Raw genomic sequence first — 14,875 nt, 5'->3', positions numbered from 1 at the left:
TTACCACAAAGGTGCGTCATCAAATTCCTGCATTTCTGGTCTTGTTATTCAGTTGTTGCCTCATATTCAAAACGTACCCAAAAAGTAAAAGCAGATTTATTCAAATTGTTTGTGAAGACTAGTTCAAACTCTTCAAAGAAACCCATACCATGTTTTCTCGGTTTACCACAAAGGTGTGTCATCAAATTGTTGCTCTTCTCGTCTTGTTGAATAATTGTCTCCTCATATTCAGACTGTAATAAAAGTGTTACGCAATTTTGATACTTAATAGCATCTCTGGCACCTTTACATCTCTGGCTCTTTGACTTTCCAACCCCTTTTATATCTGTCACGGCTGCTCGTGTTGTGTATATGTGTAATTTAACTCGATGCTCTGCTAGTCAACTTAATCCATATTTATAGCAGTTGTTTTACTGTTTGGATGGGGATGAAGGTAAAGGGGAGGCTGTGAAGTGTTGGATGTCTCAGAACAGTGTGAAGCCAGAGATCTTAGATTACTGTACAAATAAGAGGGAATGTAACTCAAGCTCAAAGCTATCCATTATCTGCTGCTTTATATTGTGCCACTAAAAAGGTAATTGTGTTTGCTTTCTAACTCAACTTGCATGAATCTAACTGTGTGTGTGGGTGTGATATTTCACACTTGGTAGACAATTGAAACCAGTCACCAACAAGTCATAACAGCTTATGACTGAAACCCTTTTGTAACCTTTTACCACTCGACTGTCTGATGTTCCACTCTGATGCGTTCTCTTTTAAAGTGTCTGCTTTTATAAGAGCTTTCATTCATCTAGTTCACAAAATAATTTTTATTCAGTTACTCTGGTATATAATGCCTCACCTGGACGTTATAATAAAAACTCAATCTCTTGACTGTAACTCCTTAGACCACTACCGGGGTGAGGGTCCCATCTCAGTCACCATCCCCTATAACCAGGCCCAGGACGCCCTCACAGGAGGAACCTACAGCAGCTCGGACAGGGGAAGCAGCACCTCTGGTAAGTGATCCGTCTATTGTTCTGTTGATCTATCTATCTGTTCATCCATCCATCTATCCAACCAACCAACCGATGGTTCATTTCTTACAAAACCTGCATACATAACCTACTAAACATTCGCAATTTACCCATTATTCCATTTTCTTTTCATTTCCATTATTTCTGAGCCTTTTCATCACTTCAAGAGGCAGTAAATCATATGCAAAACAGGACATTTTCAAATCGTTTGCTCATTGTTGAGAAACTGCGGGGAACAAAGAGAAACATTTATGTCAGAACAAAAGGGGGTGATTCTTCCTCATGATTTCTGAGGTGCGCGGCCGCATATCTTAAACACGGCAGCAACAATCACTCCCTCATTCCTAATTTCTTTAGTTAAAACCATGTTCCCTGCAGATTTCTAAGGTCTGGCGCATTTTCCGGGGATGTTTCTGATTTGGAGGATATCCTCCCTCCCTTTTTGCGTTTCGCCCCACCGTCATTAATTACTCCGGCTTTCATCCATCCGACTCAAAGAAAGGGGGGATAATGTTGTCAGAAAGCCGGTGTTTGTTGCGGGACAAAGATAAATGAGCCCCATTCTGCGGCGCATGCAAGGCTGCTAGCGTAATGCATCGTATCTATTTTTATATTGTATTTGAAGTTCAGGTAATTAAAGAGAGGGTCTGAGTGCGTGGAGGTCCTCACAGCTCATTGGTTCTGAATTTTAATTCCTTTCTGTTAATTGGCCTCCAATGTTTCTCTTTTTAATGTTCTCTCACTCTACCTCTCCTCTGGGCAATGGAGAGTGTTAGTTTTGAAAAATGACTCATTTTTGATGGAGAGCGCAGCGTTAATTACAAATAGAGAGATAATGCACATAAGCGTTTTACACCGCATAAATTATGGTGTGGGTGTCATTAATGTTGCTTCTCCTGAGTGTAAAAGTGCCATTTGTTTCACACATGCATCAAAGCTCAGCAAACAAACTAACAGAAAATGAAATGAACCAGAGTTTATAAACCCATTTTGGTTTGCAATCAAATTAATTTATGAGTTCAGATGGCATTGTGGGCTAAGAACTACTATAGCTGTTTGTGTTTTTGTTTGCTTTACAGGAAGTCAAGGGCAGAAAAAAGGTGGGCGCACAACTAAACAGGCCAAACAGAACACAATGAATTGGACCGAACTGTTGCCGCCGCCTCCGGTTAATCCACCACCATGTCAGGAATACACACTCTCGATGGACGACAGGTGAGGTCAACACACAAACAGGTTTTCACTTTTGGCATGTATGCTTATAATGCAAATTTCAGCAGTGGCGTGTAACAATGTCACTCCTAGCCACTTTGTTGGGTTGAATTTTATATATAATATATACATTTTTCAATTGTAGTCTTCTAAAAAGGCACCTGAAATAATAAACTAAGTGCAATGTAGTTTTGATACATATCAAAACTGAAAAATTTGAAACACTTTCAATACTTATTTTCCACAGAATAGATAAATGACACCAGCTGCGCTTTCTCGCTTGAGCGAGTTGATACACAAACCCGCCTCCCCTCACATTGATGGCCTAAGACACGAAACGAGCAGTTTGTGTGAGAAAACAAACAGTATTTATATCGTTTTTACCTCTTGTACACAGCCATGTCCAAGTGATCTGAGAGCGCGGGCGCTTCGGTCTGCACAAGTGCCGGAAATGATCTCTCGCGCGTGTACGTCACTCATTGTTTACACAGAGATTTCAGAAGTGTTACCTTTCACTGTGAAGATCTAAACATATTTAGACGTACAGGAAATCGCAATGGAAGACGATTTCGATATATCAACATACATATCTCTCTCATGTAAAACCATTCTTACCAAATGTATGGTGCCCATATAAAAAAGTAGTAGTTATAGAAATGCAAGTAACCTCCCCAAAAAATTGGTTTTACTAACTTACATCAAAAATATATTTTATTGCTCATTTCATGTAATGCCAGCTTTACAAATAGAAAGGACACATACAAAGACGTTGTTCACATACCTCCGTTGGATGCGAAAACACCATAGGCACAGCTGATGATGTCAGTACTATGCGATCCACTCGATCCACTCCTTGGCCAAATTATGAGATAATATTAAAAATATCTAAATGGAAGTTTTTCCCCATGGTATAGATGTCAAAATTGAGGCCAGTGAAAATGCTGAGTGGCTAGTAACTTTGGAAAACCACTAGCCACAGTTGCTGGTGAGCAAATAAAGTTAACGTCAAGCCCTTTTAATATTATTATTAATTTGTGAATATATTATTATTTTTAATTTAATATTATGAATTATTATTCTTTTAAAATGTGTGAATTTAAATAATATTAAATGTTAATATAATTATAATTAAATATATATATATATATATATATATATATATATATATATATATATATATATATATATATATAAAATTTTAATAATATGTATTTATTAATTTTAAATTAATAAATTGTATTAATATATAAATTATTGATATAATTACTATTATTATAAAAAAAGTGTTTAGTAAATATTAAAACTTAACATGATTAGGCACACACATCACAATTTTTGAGTGGGAAACTCAAGATAGACGGTTCTAAATATGTCCCTATTTTATGTTCTAATCACATGTTCTTTTGTTCTGTCTTCAGTTATGACACAGACCTGCAGTGCCCTTTGCCGCCATCTCGGATGTATCTACAGCCTGACGAGCTTGAAGAGGAGGAGGAAGAGGTGGAGCTGGAGCGTGGACCTACGCCTCCTGTACGGGGAGCGGCTTCCTCCCCTGCCGCCGTGTCCTACAGTCACCAGTCCACTGCGACCCTCACCCCGTCCCCTCAGGAGGAGATGCATCCCATGCTGCAGGACAACCCTGACCTTCATGAGCGCAGGTATGCAACAGCTCGCTAATGCTTTTCTTTTCAAACCACTTCCGCAGCATTTACAGTTTTGATATATTTGGACGCATGTTAGGCGACTCTTGGTGAGCCCACCCCCTCCACCACGCCCTCTCTCCCCGCCGCACACGTACGGCTACATCTCCAGCCCCCTGGGCCTGGACACGGATGGCCTGGAGGAAGAGGAGGACGAGGAAGAGGGTGACGAGACGGATGCAGAGGTGGCTCGAGTCCACCTGCACCACAGCCACCCTCACCAGCAGCACTTGCCCCAGCAGAGGGCTCTCCTGCGGGGCCTGGAACAGACCCCGGCCTCCAGCACCTGCGACCTGGAGAGCTCGGTCACCGGGTCTATGATCAACGGCTGGGGCTCGGCTTCAGAGGAGGACAACGCCTCGTCGGGTCGTTCCAGCGCCGTCAGCTCGTCAGACGGATCTTTCTTTACCGATGCTGATTTCGCTCAGGCCGTGGCAGCTGCGGCCGAATATGCTGGTCTACGAGTGGCAAAGCATCCTGGGAAAGGCCACCATCAGCTTCCAGTGTCTGGAGGTACTGGAACATGTATACAGTTTCTTAGCAAGACTTTAAACCTCCTCCTGAATAAATTTTTGAGGGACAAAGCCACAGAATATTCTATTTTCACTAGTGTTCCACCGAAAGTTGTTAATATTTGCTCATGAATTGAAATGCTAATGATTTCAAATGAAGACACTAACTTTAATACTATACGTTCCACAGCTTCTGAATTAATTTGTAGTCAAATCTGCAGCCTTTAATAGAGCTGAACTAAGCAAACTCTCTGTCCTCTAATTTGCCAGCAGCACGGAAATACCAAAACCTCCCTGCGGGACACCGTCCAGGCAGCCCAGTGTCCACAGACAGTAACGTTAGCGCAGCCCCGGGTCAGAGGAGGCCCCTAAAGAGACAAAAACAACATCCAGCTGCTCAGACAGGCTACCAGCGGCGAGAGGCCTACACAGAGGGTACGTCCACACACACACACACACAATTCTGCTTTCTGTACACTGTCATTAGGGATGGGATTCATGAATACTAAATATGTTTACTATATATATATATATTTTTTAAAATCATTTCTCAAGTAAATAAAAAACAAAACAAAATATTAACAGAATAGTATATTAAAAAATATTTTAAGAAATAATAATAAAAAAGGAAGATTAAAATGTAACTGTATTTTGTAATTATAAATTCAAAATAAATAAACACTGAACATTAAAATGTTACCAAACATATAACTTACATTATAAATATGATTTACATTATAATCTTTCATTTGTTGTTATTCTTTTCTTAAAATGTATCCATTTATTTTTTTTAAATTTTTTTTAAGAAAACGGACTAAACGTTAACATGTTAGCAAAGTATTATCATTTACATTATGAATTTAAAATATTTTTAAGAAATAAAAATATAGCTAAAATATTTTTTTTAATATAATACGTTGGTAATATTTTAATGTTTTGTTTTTTTAATATTGCATTTACCTAGAATAAAATCATAATATTAAATTAACAAAACTCATCTCATGAGCCTGAAATACAAAAAGATTATTTGGAGTTTAACATAATTCATTCAAATACAGTACATTTTAATCTAAAATCTTGATGTTGATTTAAAAACTCCATAGATATATTATGTGCAAAGTACCTACACTATATAATGAAGAGCACGAAGGGGTGGAACAGTGGCGTCCAGCTACAGTGTGTCATAAGCGACGTCCTGTTGAGTCTCTAATGAAATTGCAGCAGGATCCAAAGTTTCTGAAAAGCCCTGAAGCCTTCAGAAAGGTCATGTTATGCGTGTGGAACTGAAAAAGCAAGTGCTCACAAACGCATCCGAAATTTCTGCTCACATTTGTGCAAGTGTGTATTTGTGCGCACGTTCTCATCTGCTGCGTCTCGTCACTGAGTCAGTTGTCCTTGTGTGTTGACACTAAGATTTAATATCAGACACACACAGGCCTTGGTTGGCTCTATCAGATCAACTAGCCCTTCTCATCTGTCCTTCGCTCCCTCCCTTCACTGTAATCTCTTCCTCCCCCTCTTCTAATCTTCTCCGTTCCCTCTCTCTCGTCTTTGTTCGCTGTTGGCCGCCGAAGAGACCCAGATTGATCAGTCTGTGTCAGCTGAAGTTTGAGTTGAATGTGTGTTTTGATTTGATAGGCTTTAGTCGAGCTACGCTGTGTGGGAGGTTTAAATACAGTGTTTCGCACAGAGTTTGTCGTTTGAATACGTTTCACACAAACACACTCGAAACTAAATGATATGAAACACAGATTGCCTACCAACCCCCCCAAATACCACGCATCAAACATGCAATCCCTCCCGCCTCTGTTAATTTTGCTCTTGTTTGCTCAGTGCTTTGGGTGACACCAGGCTTATTATCTCGTCCTCCTCCAACTCCTCTCCAGAAGGCCCTGTTAACCTTTCATCTGCCTCCACTTCTGTCTGGAGAGAAAAGAGACAGTCTTTTCCAGACGTTCCTCCCTCTCTTTGTCTTATTTTCCTTCTTTTGCATGCTTCTATTAAAAGTTTTTATTCAGATTAAGGAAAAAGTTTTCTACAGGAACGTCAGACGTCTTTGGTTGTCAAATACGAGTTAGAAAACATGTTAAGCGGCTGAAAGGAACAGAATACATGTAGGCTGGATAAATTTCACGACTTTTCCAGATGTTTTTCAATAATTTCACAGAACAATTTTTAGCTGATTAGATATTTTTGTAGTGAGCATAACTAGAAAAAATATAGAATTAAAAAATAAAAAATAAATTCTAGATGCAAATCAATTCAAGACCATGTAAATCAAGGTCTTCGAATTTGAATGATGAATATTCTTAGAATGCACGTCGACAGTTATTTTCAAACTTTAAAAACAGAGCTGTAGGAATAATTTAAATTTAGCTATTCATGAGCCAAGCTGACATGCCATTTGCCCATTTAGTTCTAGCTGATGCCATTTTCTAGAGGTTTCGGTTGGTTGGCTACCATTAGATTTTTTTGCACTGCACCCAAGTTGAAATAAAATACAGGAAGACAGTAGAAATATGTTTTATGTGCCTGATTGAATGCAGCTCAGGTTGATTTAAAACTACTATCTTGTCTCATGTAACAGGCAATTTTATAAATAGCTGATGCATTTGCAAAGACATGCACTACCTTTCAATAGTCTGGGGTTGGTTCGATTTTTTTAGTCTTAGCTCACTAAGGCTGCATTTACTGCAGTACTGTGAAATAACATTACAATTGTTTCCTATTTTAAAAAGTAATTTATTCCTGCGATGACAAAGCTTTCATTCAAACTTCACCTAAGCAAGGAGGACATGTTTTACTAGTAATTTCATGGCGATGCAGAAACTACACAAGCAAATAAGGACAGTAGCGCTAGCTGTTGTATGAAGCACAGACCCCTCGTAAATCTAACAGCTCTCTCCTGCTCCTGTGAAATGTGCCCCGTCTCTCTCACCCTGGCATCGATCCGCCGCCTGACTTACTGCAAGACACCGTAAGACTTAGAAAAACCATCCACGATCGACTGATCCTTCTCGTATTTTGCTGAGTGTTAGAGCAGTGATGAAGGTGGGCTAAGCTCTCCCCAACAAAACGAGACACGTGCTCGGTGTGCTTTGACCTTGAATGTGTAAAAATGTTGACGCAGCGCCCAAGCACAATTTTAGCACTTTTTAAACTAGTCAACAAGCGTCTTAGTGACGCAATGTTTACGTAACGGGTATATCTGTGTCTCTGGGCATGCTGATTTCAAATGTAATCGGGTTTCATCGTCCCTGGCACAAGTTTACAGGATCCATCACCGACAGACTTTTTTTAGGCCGTGATATTTAACAAGAACAGCAATCGTAAACAACCCTGAATAACTGGCACGGGAAGCGCCAAGACATCCAGTGACAGTGATGAACCGTCATTCACAGTTTCTCGACTGACTAGCGGCACCTCGGTGGGAAAGAGCTCCAGCGTGCAGCTGTTTGGAGGGTTGCAATGCAACGGCACAGCTGTGTTTCCATGGCACCTTCCGGGTGCCAGACAAATGAGTTCTGGTGTCAATTAGCTAAACGTCTGGTTCTGAAGGACACAAGCATGTGTGAATATAGCGTGTCTTGAGTGAGCTAAAACGTAAACTTGTATGGCAAATGCTAGCATTAGTACACTGACACAAGATATTGTCAAACATTCACAAAATGTGAATGCCTTTTCTATAATGACAACTCTCGATTTTTAGCATGGTAATGTAATTGACAATGTTAATGTGTTTAGTCTTGACAGAATAGATCTGCTGCACTGCTGTTGTACTAGATTCATGCAGCTGCTGCAGAGAAAGTACAGGAACTTGCTACTGCCAATACATATACAGTAGCATATATCAATTACCCAAAGCAGATTTATACAGGTGGAGCTGGAGAAGGTGGAGGGTTTCTGAGGACATCTGAAAGTGCGCTGCAAACTGCTATAGTAAATGTTAACCAGCCATTTAAATGTTGAGCATCAAGCTCATTGGCTGCAGATGCGACACAAACCAATCAGCTTGTGCCAAGTAGTTAACGCTGTAATTATCATCAGCTTTCGTTAAGGACCTATCAGCCTGCGCCATCTAGAGTTTCAAGACAGAACTAGGCATTTATTTTGTTTCCTCACAGATCTTCCACCTCCTCCGATTCCTCCCCCAGCCATGCTGAAGTCTCCAACACACCCGGCCAAAACTATCCCGGAGGGACCACGGGGGGCCATGTCACCCAGATCCAATTCTGCTGATGGCAAAGACAAGCGAACGGGTCCGGGCGGACCCAGGCCCCGGGATGGATCAGACACCCGGACCAGCTCTTCAGAACGGCGGGAGGGCCAAGATATACAGAGGGGTCAAAGAACGGGGAAAAGCAGCAAACAGGATGCCGGTGCAGCCCAGAAGAGCCGCCACCACCCAGGTACTGCACTACATTCCTGTTGTCTCACATTAAATCCTACAATAAATAATGGTCAAGTTACCTACCTTTTTCATTATCTTGTCTCTTTCAGGCTCAGAGGACATCCTACCTTATAGTCGCCCATCTTTCCCAGCCATCCACAGTCCTCGTGGAGAGAGGGAGCCCAGCTCCTCCAGTTCGCTGTCCTCTCGGGGTTCCGGTGGACGGAGGAGAGGCGAGGGGGCTCCAGGGGCCCGCAGAAACCCTGTAGATGTTGGGCTAAACACCACAGGAGCCTTCCAGATAGATGGGGAGGAGCTTGAGGTATGTCCTCACTTCTTACATACCTGGAAATTAAAGGAATTAAAGGCTGTTTGAACGCATTTGACCACATGAATCCGGTCCAATGGGTTTTTGACTACCTCTGGAAGTGGACGAGCTCAAAACGTTTTAAGACCCCGTTTACACCTGTATTTTGCGTTGTCCACTTGTGATCCGATCGACCAAAACGCATCTTAATACCAGGTGTAAACAGGACCAAGGTGTTCAGAATTACTAGACACTTCTGGGCAAATGTGTTGGGGCAGGTTGGAGCTAAACTCTGCAGTACATTGGCCCTCCAGGAGCAGAATTTGACACCCCAAACATACTGGTTTGTAGCGCAAATAGTTCTATAATTAGTAGGGGTGTGACGAGACCGTTTGCTCACAAGACGAGACATGAGTATTTTTAAGAAATTCTCAATGATGAAGTACATGACTAGAAAAATAGTCTGCAGGTGCATTTGAAGTGTTTTAACTAATCATCTTGCAATGAATGTCATTTCAGTTCTATTTTGAGTATGAATTATCATGTGCTGTAAAAGACAACAATACTCAAGCATTATAAAAGGTTTTGCCACAGACTCAACTGACTGGCTTCTCTCCTGTATGATTCCACATCTCTTCAGACCTTAAAACTGCACATGATTTATGAGCTTCTAAAACTTTTGACCTCCTAACTGAACTCCTTTCCACAAATTGATCATAGAAATAAAAACAGTACAAATAAAAATGAATAACACTGTTTTCTCTTAGTCTTAAGTGCAACCATAATCAAAGTACTCTCTCAATATTCAAAGTGCAAATAGAGACCAATTTTTTCTTCAAGCATGATGCAGAGCTAAGAGATGGTTACAACTGCACAGCCCAGCCTAAGATGGCTTTCATATTGGGAGATATTCGCATGCTTCAGGGAGCCGCTTTTAAAATGTGGGGTATTGAAATCGCGTTTGAATGCGCGCTCGCGTTTCTCTTTTGCGTACTCTGTGAATAGGAAGCATCGGTGCTGAGCGTGCATTCTACAAGATAAGACGTGTCAGACGCTTTTTAGGCTCTGTTGTGCAACGAATCCTCCGCCACGGTCTTGTCAGTCATCTTGTCACATGATCGAGCTTGTGTTGGATGAGCTGGGTGGAATTGAAGTGACCGTTATCCAACTGAATTAAGTGGTTTTTATTTCTATAAAAAGCAAAACGACAGTAAATGTAGACGTACATTCACCCTCACACACCGTCATGGCACAAGATCTCGTCACACCCCTAATAATTAGTGCACTTTGTTGTTATTCTTGTAGTTATTTACCTATTGCGGCTAATGCATTAGGAAGTCTCGCACATAAATTAAATAATTATTTAAACAATTCTGAAATAAAATATTAGGTGAAAAAACAAAATTTTGCCTTGGCAACTAACTGAAAGCTAAATATAAATATATATAAAAAACAAATAAAAGTTCATTCAGAATAATAAATAACACTGTTAATGTGCATGATCTCTCTTTGGATGGTACATGTGTATTTTTTTCCTTGTATGATGTTTACTATAATGCTTCAATTTTTATTTTTCAGATGGTGGAGAGCTGAAGATAAAAAAAAAAAAAAATGGCTGTTTAAACGTCCTCAGCAACCATCTTCAGTGCAGTTTGACCATCTCGGTGGTATCGGAAAACTACCGACCCAGAGTCACGTTTGGAAAACTGACCAACCATTCTTCATTTACTTACCTTAATTTCAATGTGCATTTAAAGAAGAAAAAAAGAGAGAAGAAGAAAAAACAAAAACGAAGGGTACATTTGAGAGGGGGCTAAAGCAGTTTTGTTTTGATTCCAATGCAATACGATGCGTCCGTAAGCTCCTGAAACTGATTATGGCTTTGTTCACCTTGGCGAGAAGGTTGTCAGTCAGCTGTTACTGTAATGAAACTCCAGGCACAAAGGGACAGGCTGACATGTACATACACGTGTATACATATCTAACTGTCTTTTATAATCCATTGTGGTACATTAAATTTGTCTTCCTTGACTTATTTGAATAATTTTAAATTACGCCAGTTAATATAATTTTTTTTATAGCCGCCATCCTGGTTGTAAATTGTAATAGTGTTTAAACTGCCCCAGGAAAAGTGCCACATTTTGAGGGTTATTGTTTGTTCGTTTTTGTTTTTTGTAATGCACTGTTATTCTTTTGTCATTGTTGATGTTTGTTGTTCTATGTTTGACTTTGGTTTTAAAAGCACAATCACTAAACTTTATTTTGAACCATGTTATTGATTAACCTTTTTGTCTTACGCGAGGGGAGCGCAGACGGTACGACAAAAGGCCTTGTTAAACCTGTTGATGTAGGGTTATGAGAAAAAAAAAAGAAAAAAAAAAGGATAAGCTGTTTACAAACGAGTGAATGAATGGAAACAAATCCCTGCATCCTGACCTTCGGTGTCTTTTCCAGATTCTCATTCCAGCTCAAGATATCCTGCAAAAATGAAAGAAATATACAGGAATAATGCAGGGATGTTATGTTTACGAAAGTATTGCTCCACCTGTGCACTTTCGTTATTCAAAAGAGAAATCATTTTTTCGATTTACATTATGCACTTAACAGGAAGTGGGTGTCGGTTTGAGAATCTGGTGTGGTCGTGATTGGCTGGCCGAGGTCCCGGCTCTCGTGGGTTGGTTGTGTCAGTCACGCTCTAAAAGGGGTGAGGATGTGAGTGTTAATTCATTTGACATCTGCAAGCATTTGTTTCTTAAAACAAAAAAGCATTAAAAAAAAATGAAGAAAAAAAATAAATCAAAATACTGAAACTGACCTGCTTGTTTTTTTTGGCTTATTTATGCATTACTACATTTTACTACATTACTACTAGAGCTGCACGATTGATCCTCGTTAATCACGTTATTTTATTTAGTTGTCTGTTCAGAATTGAGGGAGAATCGTGATCTCTATTTGAAACAAAAACATTTTCTAAAATTGCGCAGCTCTAATTACAACCACCACCAAAAATCTACTACACCTTTTGCACGTTTACAAACCCTTTTCAAAACTGTTCAAAACCTAACAATACAAAATTGCTACATTTCTACAGTAATATTATATTGAAATATATTCTGAATCTGAATCCACACAAGTATTAACCTTTCAATTTACAGTATTTTTTTTCTTTTTTTTCTTTTTTTTACAATCACAAGGAAACATTTCTCAGTACTTAGGTAACTGTATCAAAATTCTTCACACAGTGATCACAACAGTCTATGTGAGCTAAACTGTGGATCATTTATCACTGCAAAATTAAATTCATTCAAATTAATTAATGAATGCATGAATGCATTTTTCACTTAGACACAAACACCAATTTGCACGTTGACATTCTCTTTTCAAAACTGTTCAACTTTAGCCTGACGTCGTCATACTCAGATTCTAGTCAGAATGTGAGTCTGATACTGCTCCATTGAGCTTTGATTATGGGGCGTGTTTCAACCGAACCAGGAAAAAAAATGCCTCTGCACTCAATTGGATAGACCTACAACCAATAAGAGCAACGGAGTAAGTGACGTATGTTCTTCATTCATGTTTCCGATCGCGGTTGTCTGTTCCTCTTTTAAAATTAATGCGCTGTCGATATCTTCTATAACAGACGCGATGGCGGAATCTACACATGATGTTTTATAAACAAAGTTCAGGAGGAGCACATTCAAATAATCAATCCAATCAACCGTCTACGGTCTACACTATCAGCATGAGAGGAAGCATATATTTATTCACTCTGTCAACTCACCTAACATTCCTTGACAGTTTTCAGCATCCCTCCACTCACTCTCGGCTTGTTCTTCCACAGCCCGGAATACGGGGGGAGTACTTTGGGTTCGGGCCGAATAACGAGCCCGAAGCCTCTCCTCGGACAGCACGCCAAATATGCATTTATTCTATCTGACTTATTTGTAAGCGTGAACTCGTGAAATCTCAATTCTTCAGCGGCAGTCATTTGAATTCAACCCAAGCGCTCGTTGATGACGTGGATGATTACGTTACCGTTGCTCATCTGTCCATCATTGTATAAAGCCCGCCCTGACAATTTGATTGGTCCGAACAATTTTTGTTCGGGCATAATAGCTCCTCAACGGAACGAGTCCAGACCGAAATTCCCGACCTAAAAATTTTGTGGGCGGGGCTAAGTTCGGCTGGCATCCAGGCTAGTTAAACTTCAGTTCAAAACCTAACATAATACAAAATTTAATAAGTCAGAAATTTGCTACATTTCTACAATAATGCCATATTGAAATAAATTCTGAATCTAAAAAGTCAAACAATTAGATGTAACTGAACACCTACACAGGTGTTAATCTTTCAATGTCAACAACTACAAAAAAAGGGGAAAATGTATATAATTTAGGGAATAATTTTGTACTGTAATGTAAACATGAATTATGTAACATACTACAGTGTAATTCTTGTTTTGTAAAGAAACTTTACTAAAGAAAATCTTGTATAGTGCTACCTGCTGTTAGTGATTTTAGGTCATTGTTTAATGAGTGACAAAGGGTTTGCTGGGTGAAATCTTTGCTAGTGTTCCTGAAGAATGAGTTGGTTTGAAACATGAATTAAATGTTTTGGTAATTTGGCATTTTGAATGTGAAATTAACTGCTGTGCCGGTTGAAAGTTGGTTGTGAGAACTGTGTGAAGAGTTTTGAAAAAGTTGCTGAAGTATTAAGAAACTGTCCTTGCAATTTGTTAAAAAAAAAAAGAAAGAAAAAACCTTTTACATTGGACATCAACTGAAAAGTAGCTAATAAATATGTACTAAATCCAAATTTGTAATATTGCAATAAATTGCATGCATAGGATCAACAATACGTACAATTATTTGCATAACATTGGTTGACTAATGACAATGCATAAATTACATTTTTTATAAGTGTCAAAAACTAGCATTTTCCAGACTAAAGACTAAAACAAAGTATTAGCCATATAACACAATTTTGTGGTAAAATACATTGCCTTTGACATTCACAACAAACAATATGGGAAGCATTTCTAAGCCCTTTTAAACCTTGATACACCTATTTATTTTACTGTTCTAACAATGCGATTTTGTTACATTCACTCTAGTTTTTTATTCTTAAAGACAATATATAAAGGCCCATAATAAATGTATTTTATTAGAACCCAACACCAGCCTCATTATATCTGGATTCTTTAAGGCCTATTAGTCATTTAGGCAACCCACTAACAAGTTGATTTTGAAATCGTATAGTGTTCAGCACATCCCCATTGAGAGCCACTGCACTATGACAACTATACGCACACTTCACTTCCAAATCCACATACAAATATTGGGACGTACAGAAACTAAAATGCCAAACGCATGCCTTCTCCTGTGCATCTGCCAGGCGTCTTGATTGCTGTCAGAAAACGAGAGCAGTTCCCTACAGGTGTTCCCCTATTAAACGCCTTTTAAACGAGAACAAATCTGGAGCGACCGAGAGCTTCCCCTCTGGCTCGATCCATCATTTTAATGAGCTAAGGTGTGTATGCCGCGCACAATGAGGCACAGGTGATTAAAGATAGTACACACGCAGACACTGACTCCGCTGCAAATATTATGAATACATGTAGCCTAGAGATGAGTACATCTCGGTCATTATTATAAGGCGACACACAGTAACTGGCGACTCTGGGTCAATTCTGAGTCCCTCATTGCTATCGAACACACAGCCGTTAGCTTCACCGAACT

General features: G+C 39.4%; 1 protein-coding gene across 6 annotated transcripts in view; it reads left to right on the top strand.

Annotated features, from left to right (window-relative positions):
• Positions 1-11,951, top strand: part of robo1 (roundabout, axon guidance receptor, homolog 1) — a 285,568-nt gene extending 273,617 nt beyond the window's left edge. For 2 of the 6 annotated variants that reach the window (XM_084127206.1, XM_084127210.1), the window contains 8 exons: positions 888-998; positions 2,096-2,231; positions 3,647-3,886; positions 3,969-4,441; positions 4,714-4,875; positions 8,565-8,849; positions 8,941-9,152; positions 10,716-11,951. In XM_084127206.1, coding sequence (XP_083983332.1) covers positions 888-998; positions 2,096-2,231; positions 3,647-3,886; positions 3,969-4,441; positions 4,714-4,875; positions 8,565-8,849; positions 8,941-9,152; positions 10,716-10,730 — 1,634 coding nt within the window. In that variant the 3' untranslated portion in view covers positions 10,731-11,951. Of the gene's footprint in view, positions 1-887; positions 999-2,095; positions 2,232-3,646; positions 3,887-3,968; positions 4,442-4,710; positions 4,876-8,564; positions 8,850-8,940; positions 9,153-10,715 lie in introns of all 6 variants that reach the window. The other 4 variants (XM_084127205.1, XM_084127209.1, XM_084127208.1 and 1 more) reach the window with 3 other exon arrangements.
• The last annotated feature ends 2,924 nt before the right edge of the window (positions 11,952-14,875 follow it).

The sequence above is a fragment of the Abramis brama genome (assembly GCF_963993115.1).
Source record: "Abramis brama genome assembly, chromosome: 10".
Taxonomy (NCBI): domain Eukaryota; kingdom Metazoa; phylum Chordata; class Actinopteri; order Cypriniformes; family Leuciscidae; genus Abramis; species Abramis brama.
Note: the sequence above shows the minus strand (reverse complement) of the source record. Positions and strands in the feature narration are given on the sequence as shown.